Source organism: Schistocerca cancellata, chromosome 4 (assembly GCF_023864275.1).
Source record: "Schistocerca cancellata isolate TAMUIC-IGC-003103 chromosome 4, iqSchCanc2.1, whole genome shotgun sequence".
NCBI lineage: Eukaryota > Metazoa > Arthropoda > Insecta > Orthoptera > Acrididae > Schistocerca > Schistocerca cancellata.
In genome coordinates, this window is record NC_064629.1 from 858,129,165 (window position 1) to 858,144,788 (window position 15,624).

The window sequence follows — 15,624 nt, forward strand, 5'->3', positions numbered from 1 at the left end:
AACAATGAAGTTCCAAGAAGACTGCTGATAGGAAGGCCTGTGGCCAGCCAGCTTTCACAAATTGGCAAACCTGCCTCAATAGAGGATTGTTATTTGTAGCTGCTGCAAAATTTCTGGAAATAGTGGGAAATCCTTTCACAAAGTGTTCCAATTGTGAATCAATGTGAAAATAAATAGTCTTTTGTTTCAAACTTCCTGGCAGATTAAAACTGTGTGCTGGACAGGGACTCAAACCTCTGACTTTACCTTTCAGAGGCAAGTGCTATACTGGCTCAGCTGTACTAGCATTACTAATGACCCACCCTCAAAGCGTTACTTCCACCTTTACCTCATCTCCTACTTTCCAAATTCCACAGAAACAGGAGAATTTTCATGAAGTCTGAAAGGTAGGAGATGAGGTACTGGTGAAAGTAAAGCTGCAAGGATGAGTCATGAGCCATGCTTGGACAGCTCAGACAGTACTTCCTGATGAAAGACAAGGGTCCCAGGTTTGAGTCCTGAACTGGCACAGTGTTTAAATCTGTCAGCAAGTTTCAAATCATTGCACACCCTGTTGCAGAGTGAAAATGTGTTCTGGAAGTCTTTTCTTAATCAGATTCCTCATCAAGACCCATAGGCAACTTTAATAGCACATCTGTATTCACATGTTAGACCAATGTACAATAATGGATGAAACAGTGGTTATTTGAGAAGAAAAGAGACAAGTGCTGTAACCTCTGAGATTTGGCTTGGGGCCAAATATGGACAACAGCTGTGGTCTGGGACAAGATGAAAATTGTTGCCTTACTGGAAAATGTGGAACTTCTGGATGACAAAGACAACTGCCAATGCCTCATTCCTTATCTGGGAATACGTTTTGTGTGCTGTGATGAATGTCATAGAGGCAGACACAATAGACCAACCAGAACCATTTTGGTACTTCGCAACAGAACAGCCCTGACACCATAGGGTGATGCATCTGTGGCCTACGCTAGCATTAAATACACTCAATACAAGACTGAACGTTGGAGCATTTTGACAAGTTACATTTAGCCTAGTTTTCAAAAGGACAGATAGCCCTGCTGGAGATTTGATATATGCTCTTCCTGAGTTCTCCCTCACACTGATATATCTTTCAGATTACTGACACATTATGGAATACTGGCAATAGTTTGTTCCAGAAATTTCTAGAAGACTGCTGGTGCATTAGCAGCACTGAAACATAAACTGTTATGTTGATAGAGGCTACTCTGCATTTAAATTCATTTGTTGCCCACCTCTTAGGTTTTGCTTTCAATTTGTTTGTAATTTATACTGAACTGTATGATCACTGTATATGCGTACATCAGGTCCAGGATAAGACTTACTTTATTTGATTTGGTTTCTTTAGCTTTTTCTGACCATAATGTACTCAGTTTGATAGTGTCCTGCATCCCCTAGTTTCCATATGTGACATCATATTGGCTGGTTCTGAAATGATGTATTTGTGACCACCAGAAAAAGTTTAAAAAAATTTTGTTCTCTTCCATTTCCAGTTCCTAATCCATACCTTCCTTTCACTTCAGTTCTTTGTGTTTCTCTTACCTCAACATGTCAGCCACTCATAATAATAGAGGTACTCTCTGTCTTCTGTGTATTGCAGAACTTTCTCAAGTTGTTTGTAGACTTCTGTTTATCATCACTATATCCATATGTTGGCCTGTATCCAGTCATTTTGTTTTGATCACCGAGTTTATTACACGGAGATTGTCACTCCTGAAACCCTCATCATCTTTCCATTTAATTTCACCCACTCCTAATATGTCTATTTGTAGCCTTTTTTGTATTGTATTTATTAATCATGTTGTCTACAGAAGCATCTTTTCCATAAGACATCAGATAATTCAAGTTAGAAGAACACTTCTGAAAGTGATTTCTAGGCATACTTATTTAAGGATACAATAAAACAGTTTGTTCATTAAATATTTGTGTAACACACTCTATAAATTTAAATATTCTTCAGTGGAGTAAAAGTAGTGATGCTGTAAATATGACTTTAATGATTTTCCAAAGGTTTTGACGTCAGTAATAACTTTTATGTTTTCAGGAAGTTTGTTGTAATGTTTATTTCCCATGTAGAAAGCACCATTTTGGCACAGAGACATGTTGATTTGGGTTATATATAAATTTTTGTTTTGTTTGGTAAAGTGTATATCACAGTTTTTTTACATTCTGCCGTCCCTACCTGTTACATTTATTTTAAAGAATATAAAGGTTTCCATAATCTATACACATGGTAATGGAGGAATACCAGATCTCATAAACAGAGATTTGCAAGAGTCTCTAGGTTTGCATCCAAAGCAAATTCCAAATTCTAGTTGCCCTTTTTGTAGTTTGAAAGTGCTATTAGCCGTTGTAAAGTTTCCTCAGAAAGTGACTCCATATTTAAGGCAAGAGTGGAAGTAGCCATATTATGCATTCATTTCTGTTTTGTCACCATAGCATGGTTTCAGTGTACAAAGAAGGTAACATGTCTTTTTCAGTTCTGCATTAAGGTATTCTACATCTACATCTACATCTACATCCATACTCTGCAAGCCACCTGACAGTGTGTGACGGAGGGTACCTTGAGTACCTCTATCGGTTCTCCCTTCTATTCCAGTCTCGTATTGTTTGTGGAAAGAAGGATTGTCGGTATGCCTCTGTGTGGGCTCTAATCTCTCTGATTTTATCCTCATGGTCTCTTCGCGAGATATACGTAGGAGGGAGCAATATACTGCTTGACTCTTCGGTGAAGGTATGTTCTCGAAACTTTGACAAAAGCCCGTACCGAGCTATTAAGCATCTCTCCTGCAGAGTCTTCCACTGGAGTTTATCTATCATCTCCGTAACACTTTCGCGATCACTAAATGATCCTATAACGAAGCGCGCTGCTCTCCGTTGGATCTTCTCTATATCTTCTATCAACATTACCTGGTACGGATCCCACACTGCTGAGCAGTGGTCAAGCAGTGGGCAAACAAACATACTATAACCTACTTCCTTTGTTTTCGGATTGTATTTTCTTAGGATTCTTCCAATGAATCTCAGTCTGGCATCTGCTTTACCGACGATCAACATTATATGATCATTCCATTTTAAATCACTCCTAATGCGTACTCCTAAATAATCCATGGTATTAACTGCTTCCAGTTGCTGACCTGCTATTTTGTAGCTAAATGATAAAGGATCTATCTTTCTGTGTATTCGCAGCACATTACACTTGTCTACATTGAGATTCAATTGCCATTCCCTGCACCATGTGTCAATTCGCTGCAGATCCTCCTGCATTTCAGTACAATTTTCCATTGTTACAACCTCTCGATACACCACAGCATCATCTGCAAAAAGCCTCAGTGAACTTCCGATGTCATCCACAAGGTCATTTATGTATATTGTGAATAGCAACGGTCCTATGACACTCCCCTGCAGCACACCTGAAATCACTCTTACTTCGGAAGACTTCTCTCCGTTGAGAATGACGTGCTGCATCCTGTTGTCTAGGAACTCCTCAATCCTATCACACAATTGGTCTGATAGTCCATATGCTCTTACTTTGTTCATTAAATGACTGTGGGGAACTGTATCAAACGCCTTGCGGAAGTCAAGAAACACGGCATCTACCTGTGAACCCGTGTCTATGGCCCTCTGAGTCTCGTGGACGAATAGCGCGAGCTGGGTTTCACATGACCATCTTTTTCGAAACCCATGCTGATTCCTGTAGAGTAGATTTCTAGTCTCCAGAAAAGTCATTATACTCAAACACAATACGTGTTCCAAAATTCTACAACTGATCGACGTTAGAGATATAGGTCTATAGTTCTGCACATCTGTTCGACGTCCCTTCTTGAAAATGGGGATGACCTGTGCCCTTTCCAATCCTTTGGAACGCTAAGCTCTTCTAGAGACCTACAGTACACCGCTGCAAGAAGAGGGGCAAGTTCCTTCGCGTACTCTGTGTAAAATTGAACTGGTATCCCATCAGGTCCAGAGGCCTTTCCTCTTTTGTGCAATTTAAATTGTTTCTCTATCCCTCTGTCGTCTATTTCGATATCTACCATTTATTCATCTGTGCGACAATCTAGAGAAGGAACTACAGTGCAATCTTCCTCTGTGAAACAACTTTGGAAAAAGACATTTAGTATTTCGGCCTTTAGTCTGTCATCCTCTGTTTCAGTACCATTTTGGTCACAGAGTGTCTGGACATTTTGTTTTGATCCACCTACCGCTTTGACATAAGACCAAAATTTCTTAGGATTTTCTGCCAAGTCAGTACATAGAACTTTACTTTCGAATTCATTGAACGCCTCTCACATAGCCCTCCTCACACCACATTTCGCTTCGCGTAATTTTTGTTTGTCTGCAAGGCTTTGGCTATGTTTATGTTTGCTGTGAAGTTCCCTTTGCTTCCACAGCAGTTTTCTAACTCGGTTGTTGTACCAATGTGCTTATACCATTTTACATTGCTGTGCAGTCAAAGTCCTAGGAATTTGGTTTCAGTGCTGTTACTAACTAGTTCATTGTTCACAAACAATTTTATATTCTGGCTAACCGCAGCTGTTGAAAGGCATGATGTCAGAAAGAATTCCGCTCACAGCTGATAAAATTGTTGTTTATTAAAACACAACTGGTTTCACAGCTTTAAGCTGCACCATCAGGTGGACAATGTTAAAAGATCATAGGCATACCCATCACTTCCAGTCTCTGAATAGTAACTTTTGACTAGGAGCAATGGGTATGCCTATGATCTTTTAACATTGTTCACCTCATGATGCAGCTTAAATCTGTGAAACCAGAAATGTTGTAGACATCATGTAGGTTATTTTGGTAGAATTGTGGTGTCATCTGCAAATATGATTGTTTTATGTGCATCCACATTTAAGTTGAGATTGTTTATGTTACTTATCCTTGAGGTATTTGTTTATAGTCTGATAAGTGCTCAGACAGAGTTTTTAGATGGATATTTGTGTGCTTGATTTTATATTCCCCAATTTACCTCAGATTCCCAGTGATCTAACATTCCAAGTCACCACTCCCTTATATATTTTCTTCGCTTTAGTTTTATTTTCATCTCAGTTACTTTTATTAAGCCCCTTGGAGACTGTCCCCAGCTGGAGATCTAACAGGGGACTAATTTAGCTCTGGAAAATTTAGTCACAGAAGGATACATCATAGATACAAATGGTTTGCAGTAGTGAGATGATTTATGTGCTAGCTTTTCCTTGCTTTCTCATTCTACTCAGATGGCTGGGATGATTGTTGCCATCTTGACCTGTCTGTATTTGCTGTATAGCTGCACTGACTTTGTCTTCAGTTATAGTCAAACTACAACTGCTGCTCTCCACTTGTAGGTTAGTTTATTTAAGGTCTGCCCCAAGTATCTCATTTCCTCAGTTGCACCCAAATCTAGGACACATTCCCCTATCCACCACCTTGGGAAACACCAGATGCAGGAGGAAACCACCAAAATCCCACATGAGGTTTCATGCTTAAACAATATAAGAATTTGAGCCAGCTAATGGAAACAAGTTTTTATATGCTTTATTTCACAAAGCACACTTATATTTTGTTACTGTCAACATCATCACCAACAGTTAACTGTTAGCCTGGTGATATTCTAATTATATTATTCACAGTCTTTGAACACAATTTCTTAAAGATTTGGACAGTTAATTTCCTAAAGTTATGAACATTTTGAGATTTTTGTGAACATTACACCATTCTGAAGATCTCAGAACTAATTATCTGGATACTTTTAAAAAAATGTGATCAGTGACCATGAATAAAGTAATTTAAATATTTCAAGGGTCACTATTAACTATTGGTGATAGTGTTGCAATTAGTTGTGCCATTTCCATGGTATGACCATTTAATGATTTATAAAATAGTACAGAAACTTTGTGGTGCAGTTGTCTGCTTGTTTGTGACTTCTACATTTTACTACATTGACCTGAAGATGTTCATTGCTGAACAAAATTAATTATCTCGACCCATAAACATTTTTTATCTAAAACTGCAAATAAAATATTTTCACCACTTGAATGATGTATGTGTTGCATGTGGAGAGCAGAAAATTAGACCAAAAGCTGCATATACGTGATGCAAATTTTGTAAAATATTTTCAAAAATTGAAATCAGAAACTGAACTCTTCAATTGCTCACGTAAGTGGTTGCTAATGTAAGACATTACAAACTCATATTGTAATACCTTGGTAGGATGGTAAGAGAGCTGAGTGCAGTGGAAGAAAAGTTTCAGCTACACGTGAATCAGTTACTTCTGGATTTCTTCCTTATAAAGGAACAAGGCACACAATTTCAGATTTTGCTAGCAAATCTGTGGAATATTTTTTTCTTTGTTGCTCACATAGATAAACTAATATGGTATCCATCATATTTTGACCATGGTACATTTGTCATCTTCAGATAACTCTTGGTTAGTACTGGCTTGCTTCAAAGGGACATAATGATGTAGTCTTGTTGTCCATCCAACACCACCATTGGGATCAATAAAATGTGCTAGAGCTATCACATGCCGGTGTGAAAAATCATGTATTATCATGACCATGCAAACAACTGAAGAAAAAGGAAATGTGCCAGGGACAAACCCATCAAATTACACTTATGACCTGCTAAATCAGATATGGCTGAGTACAGCAGAGAAATGGACTGTAAGATGGAATGTAAGAAGACAAATGAAAAGACCTATCCTCCTTCTGAGAAAGTATGTTTCGGTGTAATAACCACAAACAGCAAAGTTTACACTCAGTGAGAGTACATGGGCTGCTATGCCATACAAGGGCATTTCATCACTACACCTATGGGATTGTGGTGTGGTTTCTTAGAAGAATTGCTACACTTCCTTTAAAGGTAAATTCACATGCTCGGTGTTTCGTGCAATTGCTGGCACTTTTTCCAGTTTAGCAACAAAACGCATTTTATTTACAGTGTCCCAGCTCCAGTTGCTGAATTTCCATAAATGTGAAGCTTTATAAAGTGGAAAATAAACATGTTTTCAATGTAGTAGGCACCATGTGCTGAGTAAGATAGTAATTTCCCATAATTTTAAATACAGATAAAATAAGTTGAATACTAGTAACTAATATCACCTATGAAGTTGTTCATTAGTCAAAGTTAACAGTTAGTGTAGCATGTGCTACCTTCTTTCTGTTATTATATTCAGGTCTCTTACTATATAACTGAAGGTTCTCCTCCATCTGAACTCTATAGAATTAATTAATGATTAATTGGTTTAATATTTTTTAGAAAAAATGTATTTTATCCTCATACGCTGTTATTTTTAAACAGTTGAACAGTTCTGTACACAGTTTTTTTATGAACCTGAATCAACTTTTTTTTTTACTTCACATTAACGTGGAAAACAAAAATAAACTATATCCTCAATGAAATTTGTTTGTTTGTATAAGAGGAGATTAGACAGAGGCATCTAATGCAATATACATATTTAATGGTAGACAGTCCTTATCTACTGATGACTTTCTTTGCCTGTTTAAATCCCATTTTCATACTCATCATGTGACACAAGATGTTACAGTGACTGTTTTCAGGAAATAATCTAGCCTCTGGATATGTTGCTAGTGATAATTTTGGACATATTTTAATAGCTTCTTCTACCTGTGAATCAAGGTTTGGGAAGGTGCTTAGGCTCAGGGATACATACTCATTTTCAGTATGTGCAATGTCTGGTTACAACACGTAAATAACTTGAATTGGAGGCTGATGATACATACATGGGCTGAGCTGTGTCACAGTTAATGCATAAGTGAGTAGTTGTATATAAACAATTTACTATCATTCTCAACCATTGGTAAACATTCCATGAAAAGTCAGTAAATGCCAAAAGATGATATATCACCCATAGGCATAACTTCAACAGGAAAGTTGCTTAGCCTCTGTGAATGTAACTTGTCATATGATGAAACTGCAGGCTGTATAAAATAATAATAGTAATAATAAATGGTTTATCTGTCCATAATAACTTTTACAGTCATAGACATAGTCTGTTTATAAACATATGAGCATTAATAGCAATTTAAAAATAAGATAAATTATACACAACAACATTAAAAGTCTTTGATGAAGTTCAAACATTTATCAATTAACAGTTGCTTTAATTTTGTCTTAAATATGTTTCCATGTCACAGATTTGTGCTATTTGGTAGTCTGTAATAAAAATGTCTGCCAGCAGAAAATGGACTATGATCTGTTGCTCTTACATCACTAAATTTTATGTGGTAATCCTCTCTTTTTCTTGCATTATAATTATGGATTTCACTGTTGATTGTCCTATGCCCCACATTTTCTTTTACAAACAGTATAGTCCTGAGAACATACAATGAATACACTGCTATTATGTTATGCTTAATAAAGTATTTTCTACAGGACTGACATTTAATAATATTAGCTATTATCATAATTGCTCTTTTCTGGGCTCTGAAAGCTCTAGCCATGTATATCGGTGGTGGCCCAGTCAAATCTCAATACCATGTTGTAGGTGGGAGTGTATAATTCCAAAACAAATTTGTCTTAAGACAGGTGGTGCTATTATGCAAGAAAGGCATTAGCAGGTAGGTGTTACATGAGATTTTTTTACACGTGTAGCTGATGTGCTCCCTCTATGTAAGAGGTCCATCTACTATAATATCCATGAATTCATGTTTAGCAGTGGTTTTAACTGATAACACTGGCTCAGTATCCACTTATCTTGATATATAATTTAGCAGAAACTCCATCAGAATTATCTTGTCCTTATTTAGCACCAGTTTGTTTTTGGTGAGATATTCTGTAATGATACTAATGTTCTCTATGTTATTTTGCACTGCTAACTAACTGTTTTGTAGAGCTCCAGATTATGTAGGAGGTATCATCAGCATAATTAAGTAGATTTGAATTTTGTGGAATTACTATATCATTGACATACATAATAAACAAAAAAAGGCCCTGAGGGGCCTGCAGTTGAGAATTCTATATGATGATTTTACTGTATATGTCCCATATTTGTATGATACAACTTAACACATTGTCTTCTGTCAGCAAGGTATGACCTTAACGAATGTGATGCCACTCCTCTGACTCCATAAGTTTCTAATTTATATAGAATAATAGAATGATTTATAGAGTCAAACACCTAGGACATGTCTGAAAAGGTGTCAATAACTTTGTTTTCATCTTTAAGCTTATTCAAGATGACTTGAAAAACTGTAGCTACAGCTGTTATTGTACATCTACCCTTCCTGAAACCATGCTGAGAGAGTTTTGATTGATTGTACTTAGAGAAAAATGATTCAAGTTGATTAAGAAGTAGCCTTCCCAACAACTTACTAAGTACTGATTTCAATGAAATAGGCCTATAATTTTGTATATCAGTAGTTCTTCCCTTTTTATGCATTGGTCTTATTTCAGTGACTTTTAAAGGTCAGAAAATGACCCCTGACTGAAAGAGCTTTTTCTTAAATGTTGTAGTGGCTTTATTAATTCATTACTGCATTCTTCCAGAAATTTGGCTGAGATTTTATCCCAGCCACTGGATGTAATTGCTTTTAAGTTGGAAATGGTTTTCAGGTTTTACAATTCTGTAACAGACCTCAGGAAGAATAAATTACTGACACAAGTGAGATTTAGCACCTATGGTGGGTCAGTCACATCCTCCATACTCATCTTAATAAATTGGTCTAAGAATCTCTCACGTACTTCCTTTGGATCACTCAGAAATTTTTCATTGCCTCTTATTATGTTATTGCAGACTGCATTGTCACTCCCCCTGCTTTCCTTATTTACTTAACTCCATGCTGCTTTGCTAACATTATTGGATTGCCTCATCTGTTCTGCATACATCTGTGCTATTAATGTTTTAACTGCTTCCTTGTAGGGTTTTCTACAAGCTTTGTGTTTAGATTGGAAGTACTACAGTTTGGTGTCTCTAAAAGAAATATACAAATTGTTCATACTTTCCTTTAATTTTATCACATTAGGGGGAAGTTTAAGATTCTTAGAACTGTTCTAACAGTGATTTATACATCAAAGACATGGAAAAACGTGACTCTATGTGTGCTAAAACCAGCAATTGATTACAAAATATGACACCTGCTCAGTATCACAGATATCTTACAAGCACTTTTGTGATGGTCTGTATTGCTTTATCATGAGTGTTGGTACAACACTGCTGTTTCATACAGTTCATTGACATATGTAATGTGTTGAACAGTAAGTATGTATTGCTTTCTTCAGACTGCCTCGGAGAAAACGCCATAAACACCATCTGAATTAATAGTGTCCATTATGGATCTGAGGTAACAGTATGTTATGTTTTTACAGTAATAATTGGTAGCATTCAGTTACAATATTTATCCTATGCACAACTCTACAACACATTTCTAGTGACAATGCTCTCATCATCAGGTTGTTAAACCTAGCTCATGAAGTTCATTATGCTTAACTAGTATACACACCATCACCTATAATGGGCTCCTTCATGCAGACAGTGGTGAGCAGTTTACAGCAAATAATCTTTTCCAATAAGTGCCCCTTATTATGACCTTCAATAAAGCTCAGTTGTGCATTAGATTCTTTGGAAGTGAATTGCATCTCCCAGAGTACTGTATTTGGCATTGTTCCAAATGTGTGCCCAGTATGTTACCATATCCTGGGGACTCTGTTACTCCAAATGACAGATACTCTAAGTACCAACCATTATATCGTGAAGTTTTGATTACAAGCTATCAAGCAGACCATTCTATATGATCTCACAATATGTCGTGGCTCCTATCAAAGTATGACAGCTTCACTATCAGCTTATTTAGGGAATATTGAGTTACTTTATTGTTCTCAACAGTATATGTTTTATGTCATTGTATATGATATTTATATCATTTCTAATTTAATTTTGATGAGTTGTTTCCAGTGCTTCAATTTTAACTAACAACTGTATATAAAACTATAGCAGCATATAAGACCTATGTCAGAATTATAAAAGTATTACTTATATATCTTATTCTTAATTTTGTCTTTTTTTCCTGTGTTGTAGATTCTGTTTATTTCATTCTCTCTGTCATATCATTTAGTTCTTTTCCTGAACCACAAAATGGGTGAAATACTCAATACTTATTTGCTGTTTTTCTGTTCTGTCAAACAAAAACCATTACCATCTTTTAACTAAGTTTTGTGTGTCACAGGTAAATGAGCTGGAACAGAAGGTTAATGAAGAGCATGCTTTGAGGTTTTCCCTTGAAGTTCAAGTTAACAAAATGAGATATGAATTACAGGTAATTTCTGCTTTGTGATGCTGACCACGTTACTGGCCCATTTAGCATCTAGATTATTGATAAAAATGCTGTTGCCCATGTGTGATTTGTTACATTTAGTTTACTTCATAATGAACCAAATAAATAATTGCCCCTTTTCATAGCTTTATGTAAATTTAAATTTGTTAACAGTCAACAGTTAATGGATGCAGATACTCTTTTTACAACTACACAGTTTTTTTGTTGAGACATATTTAAATCATAGATCAACATTATTAAAAGAAGTTTACAAACACATCCTTTTTACAGCTTTTTACAGCTACACAGTTTTTTTGTTGAGACATATTTAAATCATAGATCAACAGTATTAAAAGAAGTTTACAAACACATCCTTTGGAGTCAATGTTAAACTGTAAGTTCACTTTGCCTGGTTGGATAACAGGTGTGGATTTGTGACACACGAGTTGCAGTAGTGGCATTCAATTGAAAGACTTGCACTTGGTCATTGAGCCACATCAAAATAATTAATCTACGAAAGTTATTACCCAGAGCAGTGTAAAACATCCAAATTCCCAGTCCTCCTAAAACCTGATAAACCACCCTCACATCCTTCCAGCCTGTCAGCCCCACATCAGACTTTAACAAGATAATTGAAAGTGTCCTTACCTAACAAATCCATGAGCACCTTGCAACATACCTATCTGTTCTCAGTACCCAGTGTGGCTTTCATCCCAAGTATTCCATTAATGACTTTTTTTTTATCTTACTTGCCTTGTCACCCATCAACTAAATAAATATAAATCTGCCATATTTATCTCCCTTCATATCAAAAAAACTTTTGTCTGCGTGTGGCATTCAGGACTGCTTTTCAGTCTAAACCTATGCACTCTCAGTTAATTATGTCTGACTTACAGCATGCTTCCTTCATTACTGTCCTATACATGGCACAATCAGTCACACCTGCTCCTGCATCTTTCACCCTACTGCTAGTAGAGTGAAAGTTGCAGAAGCAGATATTCCATCCTACCTCTTTCCCTCCGTGCCCCCCCCCCCCCCCCCTCATTTTTACATCTTGTGCACTGCATACATTCCCAGTGCTCAAACTCTCTCCCCCAACTTACTTCCTGCAACATACCTATGATACTGCCTACCTAGCTACCTGCCAAACCCTCCAATTTTCCCATGCCTTCCTCCAGCATCTCTTGAATCTCCTGCTTGAGTAGTGTAATACATGGAAACATCAAATAAATCCTCAGAAAAGCCAATCCTTTATCTTTGGCCACAACACTAGGTGTTTCCATCATCCATCCACAATCACCTTATTTCTCTCACCAGCACAGTGAAGTATTTAGGACTAACCCTTGAGTGAAAACTAACATGAGATGCACAGCTCCTTACCAGCCAACACATTCTTCTCTTCTTGCAGCATGTTTGGACCCAATACATTATTCAGAAAATTCAGTCCAGGCATCCAACATTCTACACAGTAATCATGAATCCAAGTACTACATGCCTATCCTCACCTTATCCATCCTCTCCTGCCAGATTGTAAACCAACTCCCATTACCCATTGATGAAATCCATCCAAAGATACATGCTTCCATTCAGCCGTAGTCAACAATATCCACCTCATCACACTTCTCCATTTTCTCCCTCCTTGGTCCTCCCCATCAATAACTGGTAGTTGCTTCTTGTGATTTCACAGGACCCCATTGCAGTGCTCCTCATTGCACCTCTATCAGTAACATTTTCAGACACCACCAGCATCATTATTATACCATAGAAGCATCAACATCTACATCTACATCTACATTTATACTCCGCAAGCCACCCAACGGTGTGTGGCGGAGGGCACTTTACGTGCCACTGTCATTACCTCCCTTTACTGTTCCAGTCGCGTATGGTTCGCGGGAAGAACGACTGTCTGAAAGCCTCTGTACGCGCTCTAATCTCTCTAATTTTACATTCGTGATCTCCTCAGGAGGTATAAGTAGGGGGAAGCAATATATTCGATACCTCATCCAGAAACGCACCCTCTCGAAACCTGGCGAGCAAGCTACACTGCGATGCAGAGCGCCTCTCTTGCAGAGTCTGCCACTCGAGTTTGTTAAACATCTCCGTAACGCTATCACGGTTACCAAATAACCCTGTGACGAAATGCGCCGCTCTTCTTTGGATCTTCTCTATCTCCTCCGTCAACCCAATCTGGTGCGGATCCCACACTGATGAGCAATACTCAAGTATAGGTCGAACGAGTGTTTTGTAAGCCACCTCCTTTGTTGATGGACTACATTTTCTAAGGACTCTCCCAATGAATCTCAACCTGGTACCCGCCTTACCAACAATTAATTTTATATGATCATTCCACTTCAAATCGTTCCTTACGCATACTCCCAGATATTTTACAGAAGTAACTGCTACCAGTGTTTGTTCCGCTATCATATAATCATACAATAAAGGATCCTTCTTTCTATGTATTCTCAATACACTACATTTGTCCACGTTAAGGGTCAGTTGCCACTCCCCGCACCAAGTGCCTATCCGCTGCAGATCTTCATGCATTTCGCTACAATTTTCTAATGCTGCAACTTCTCTGTATACTACAGCATCATCCGCGAAAAGCCGCATGGAACTTCCGACACTATCTACTAGGTCATTTATATATATTGTGAAAAGCAATGGTCCCATAACACTCCCCTGTGGCACGCCAGAGGTTACTTTAACGTCTGTAGACGTCTCTCCGTTGATAACAACATGCTGTGTTCTGTTTGCTAAAAACTCTTCAATCCAGCCACACAGCTGGTCTGATATTCCGTAGGCTCTTACTTTGTTTATCAGGCAACAGTGCAGAACTGTATCGAATGCCTTCCAGAAGTCAAGAAAAATAGCATCTACCTGGGAGCCTGTATCTAATATTTCCTAGGTCTCATTAACAAATAGAGCGAGTTGGGTCTCACACGATCGCTGTTTTCGGAATCCATGTTGATTCCTACATAGTAGATTCTGAGTTTCCAAAAACGACATGATACTCGAGCAAAAAACATGTTCTAAAATTCTACAACAGATCAACGTCAGAGATATAGGTCTATAGTTTTGCGCATCTGCTCGACGACCCTTCTTGAAGACTGGAACTATCTGTGTTCTTTTCCAATCATTTGGAACCTTCCGTTCCTCTAGTGACTTGCGGTACACGGCTGTTAGAAGGGGGGTAAGTTCTTTTGCGTACTCTGTGTAGAATCGAATTGGTATCCCGTCAGGTCCAGTGGACTTTCCTCTGTTGAGTGATTCCAGTTGCTTTTTTATTCCTTGGACACTTATTTCGATGTCAGCCATTTTTTCATTTGTGCGAGGATTTAGAGAAGGAACTGCAGTGAGGTCTTCCTCTGTGAAACAGCTTTGGAAAAAGGTGTTTAGTATTTCAGCTTTATGCTTGTCATCCTCTGTTTCAATGCCATCATCATCCCGGAGTGTCTGGACATGATGTTTCGAGCCACTTACTGATTTAACGTAAGACCAGAACTTCCTAGGATTTTCTGTCAAGTCGGTACCTAGTATTTTACTTTCGAATTCACTAAACGCTTCACTCATAGCCCTCCTTACGCTAACTTTGACATCGTTTAGCTTCTGTTTGTCTGAGAGGTTTTGGCTGCGTTTAAATTTGGAGTGAAGCTCTCTTTGCTTTCACAGTAATTTCCTAACTTTGTTGTTGTACCACGGTGGGTTTTTCCTGTCCCTCACAGTTTTACTCGGCACATACCTGTCTAAAACGCATTTTACGATTGCCTTGAACTTTTTCCATAAACACTCAACATTGTCAGTGTTGGAACAGAAATTTTCGTTTTGATCTGTTAGGTAGCCTGAAATCTGCCTTCTATTACTCTTGCTAAACAGATAAACCTTCCTCCCTTTTTTTATATTCCTATTAACTTCCATATTCAGGGATGCTGCAACGGCCTTATGATCACTGATTCCCTGTTCTGCGCTTACAGAGTCGAAAAGTTCGGGTCTGTTTGTTATCAGTAGGTCCAAGATGTTATCTCCACGAGTCGGTTCTCTGTTTAATTGCTCGAGGTAATTTTCGGATAGTGCACTCAGTATAATGTCACTCAATGCTCTGTCCCTACCACCCGTCCTAAACATCTGAGTGTCCCAGTCTATATCTGGTAAATTGAAATCTCCACCTAAGACTATAACATGCTGAGAAAATTTATGTGAAATGTATTCCAAATTTTCTCTCAGCTGTTCTGCCACTAATGCTGCTGAGTCGGGGGGTCGGTAAAAGGAGTCAATTATTAACCTAGCTCGGTTCACAGGAACTATCCACTTCTACTTCACTACAGGATAAACTACTACTAACAGCAACGAACAC

At 37.9% G+C, this 15,624-nt stretch overlaps 1 protein-coding gene across 1 annotated transcript in view; it reads left to right on the top strand.

Annotated features, from left to right (window-relative positions):
* The window catches only part of LOC126184984 (uncharacterized), a 230,277-nt gene that overhangs the window by 152,405 nt on the left and 62,248 nt on the right, over positions 1–15,624 (top strand). The window contains exon 7 of the mRNA XM_049927688.1: positions 11,187–11,276. Within this exon, the coding sequence (XP_049783645.1) occupies positions 11,187–11,276 (90 nt within the window). The remainder of the gene's footprint in view (positions 1–11,186; positions 11,277–15,624) is intronic.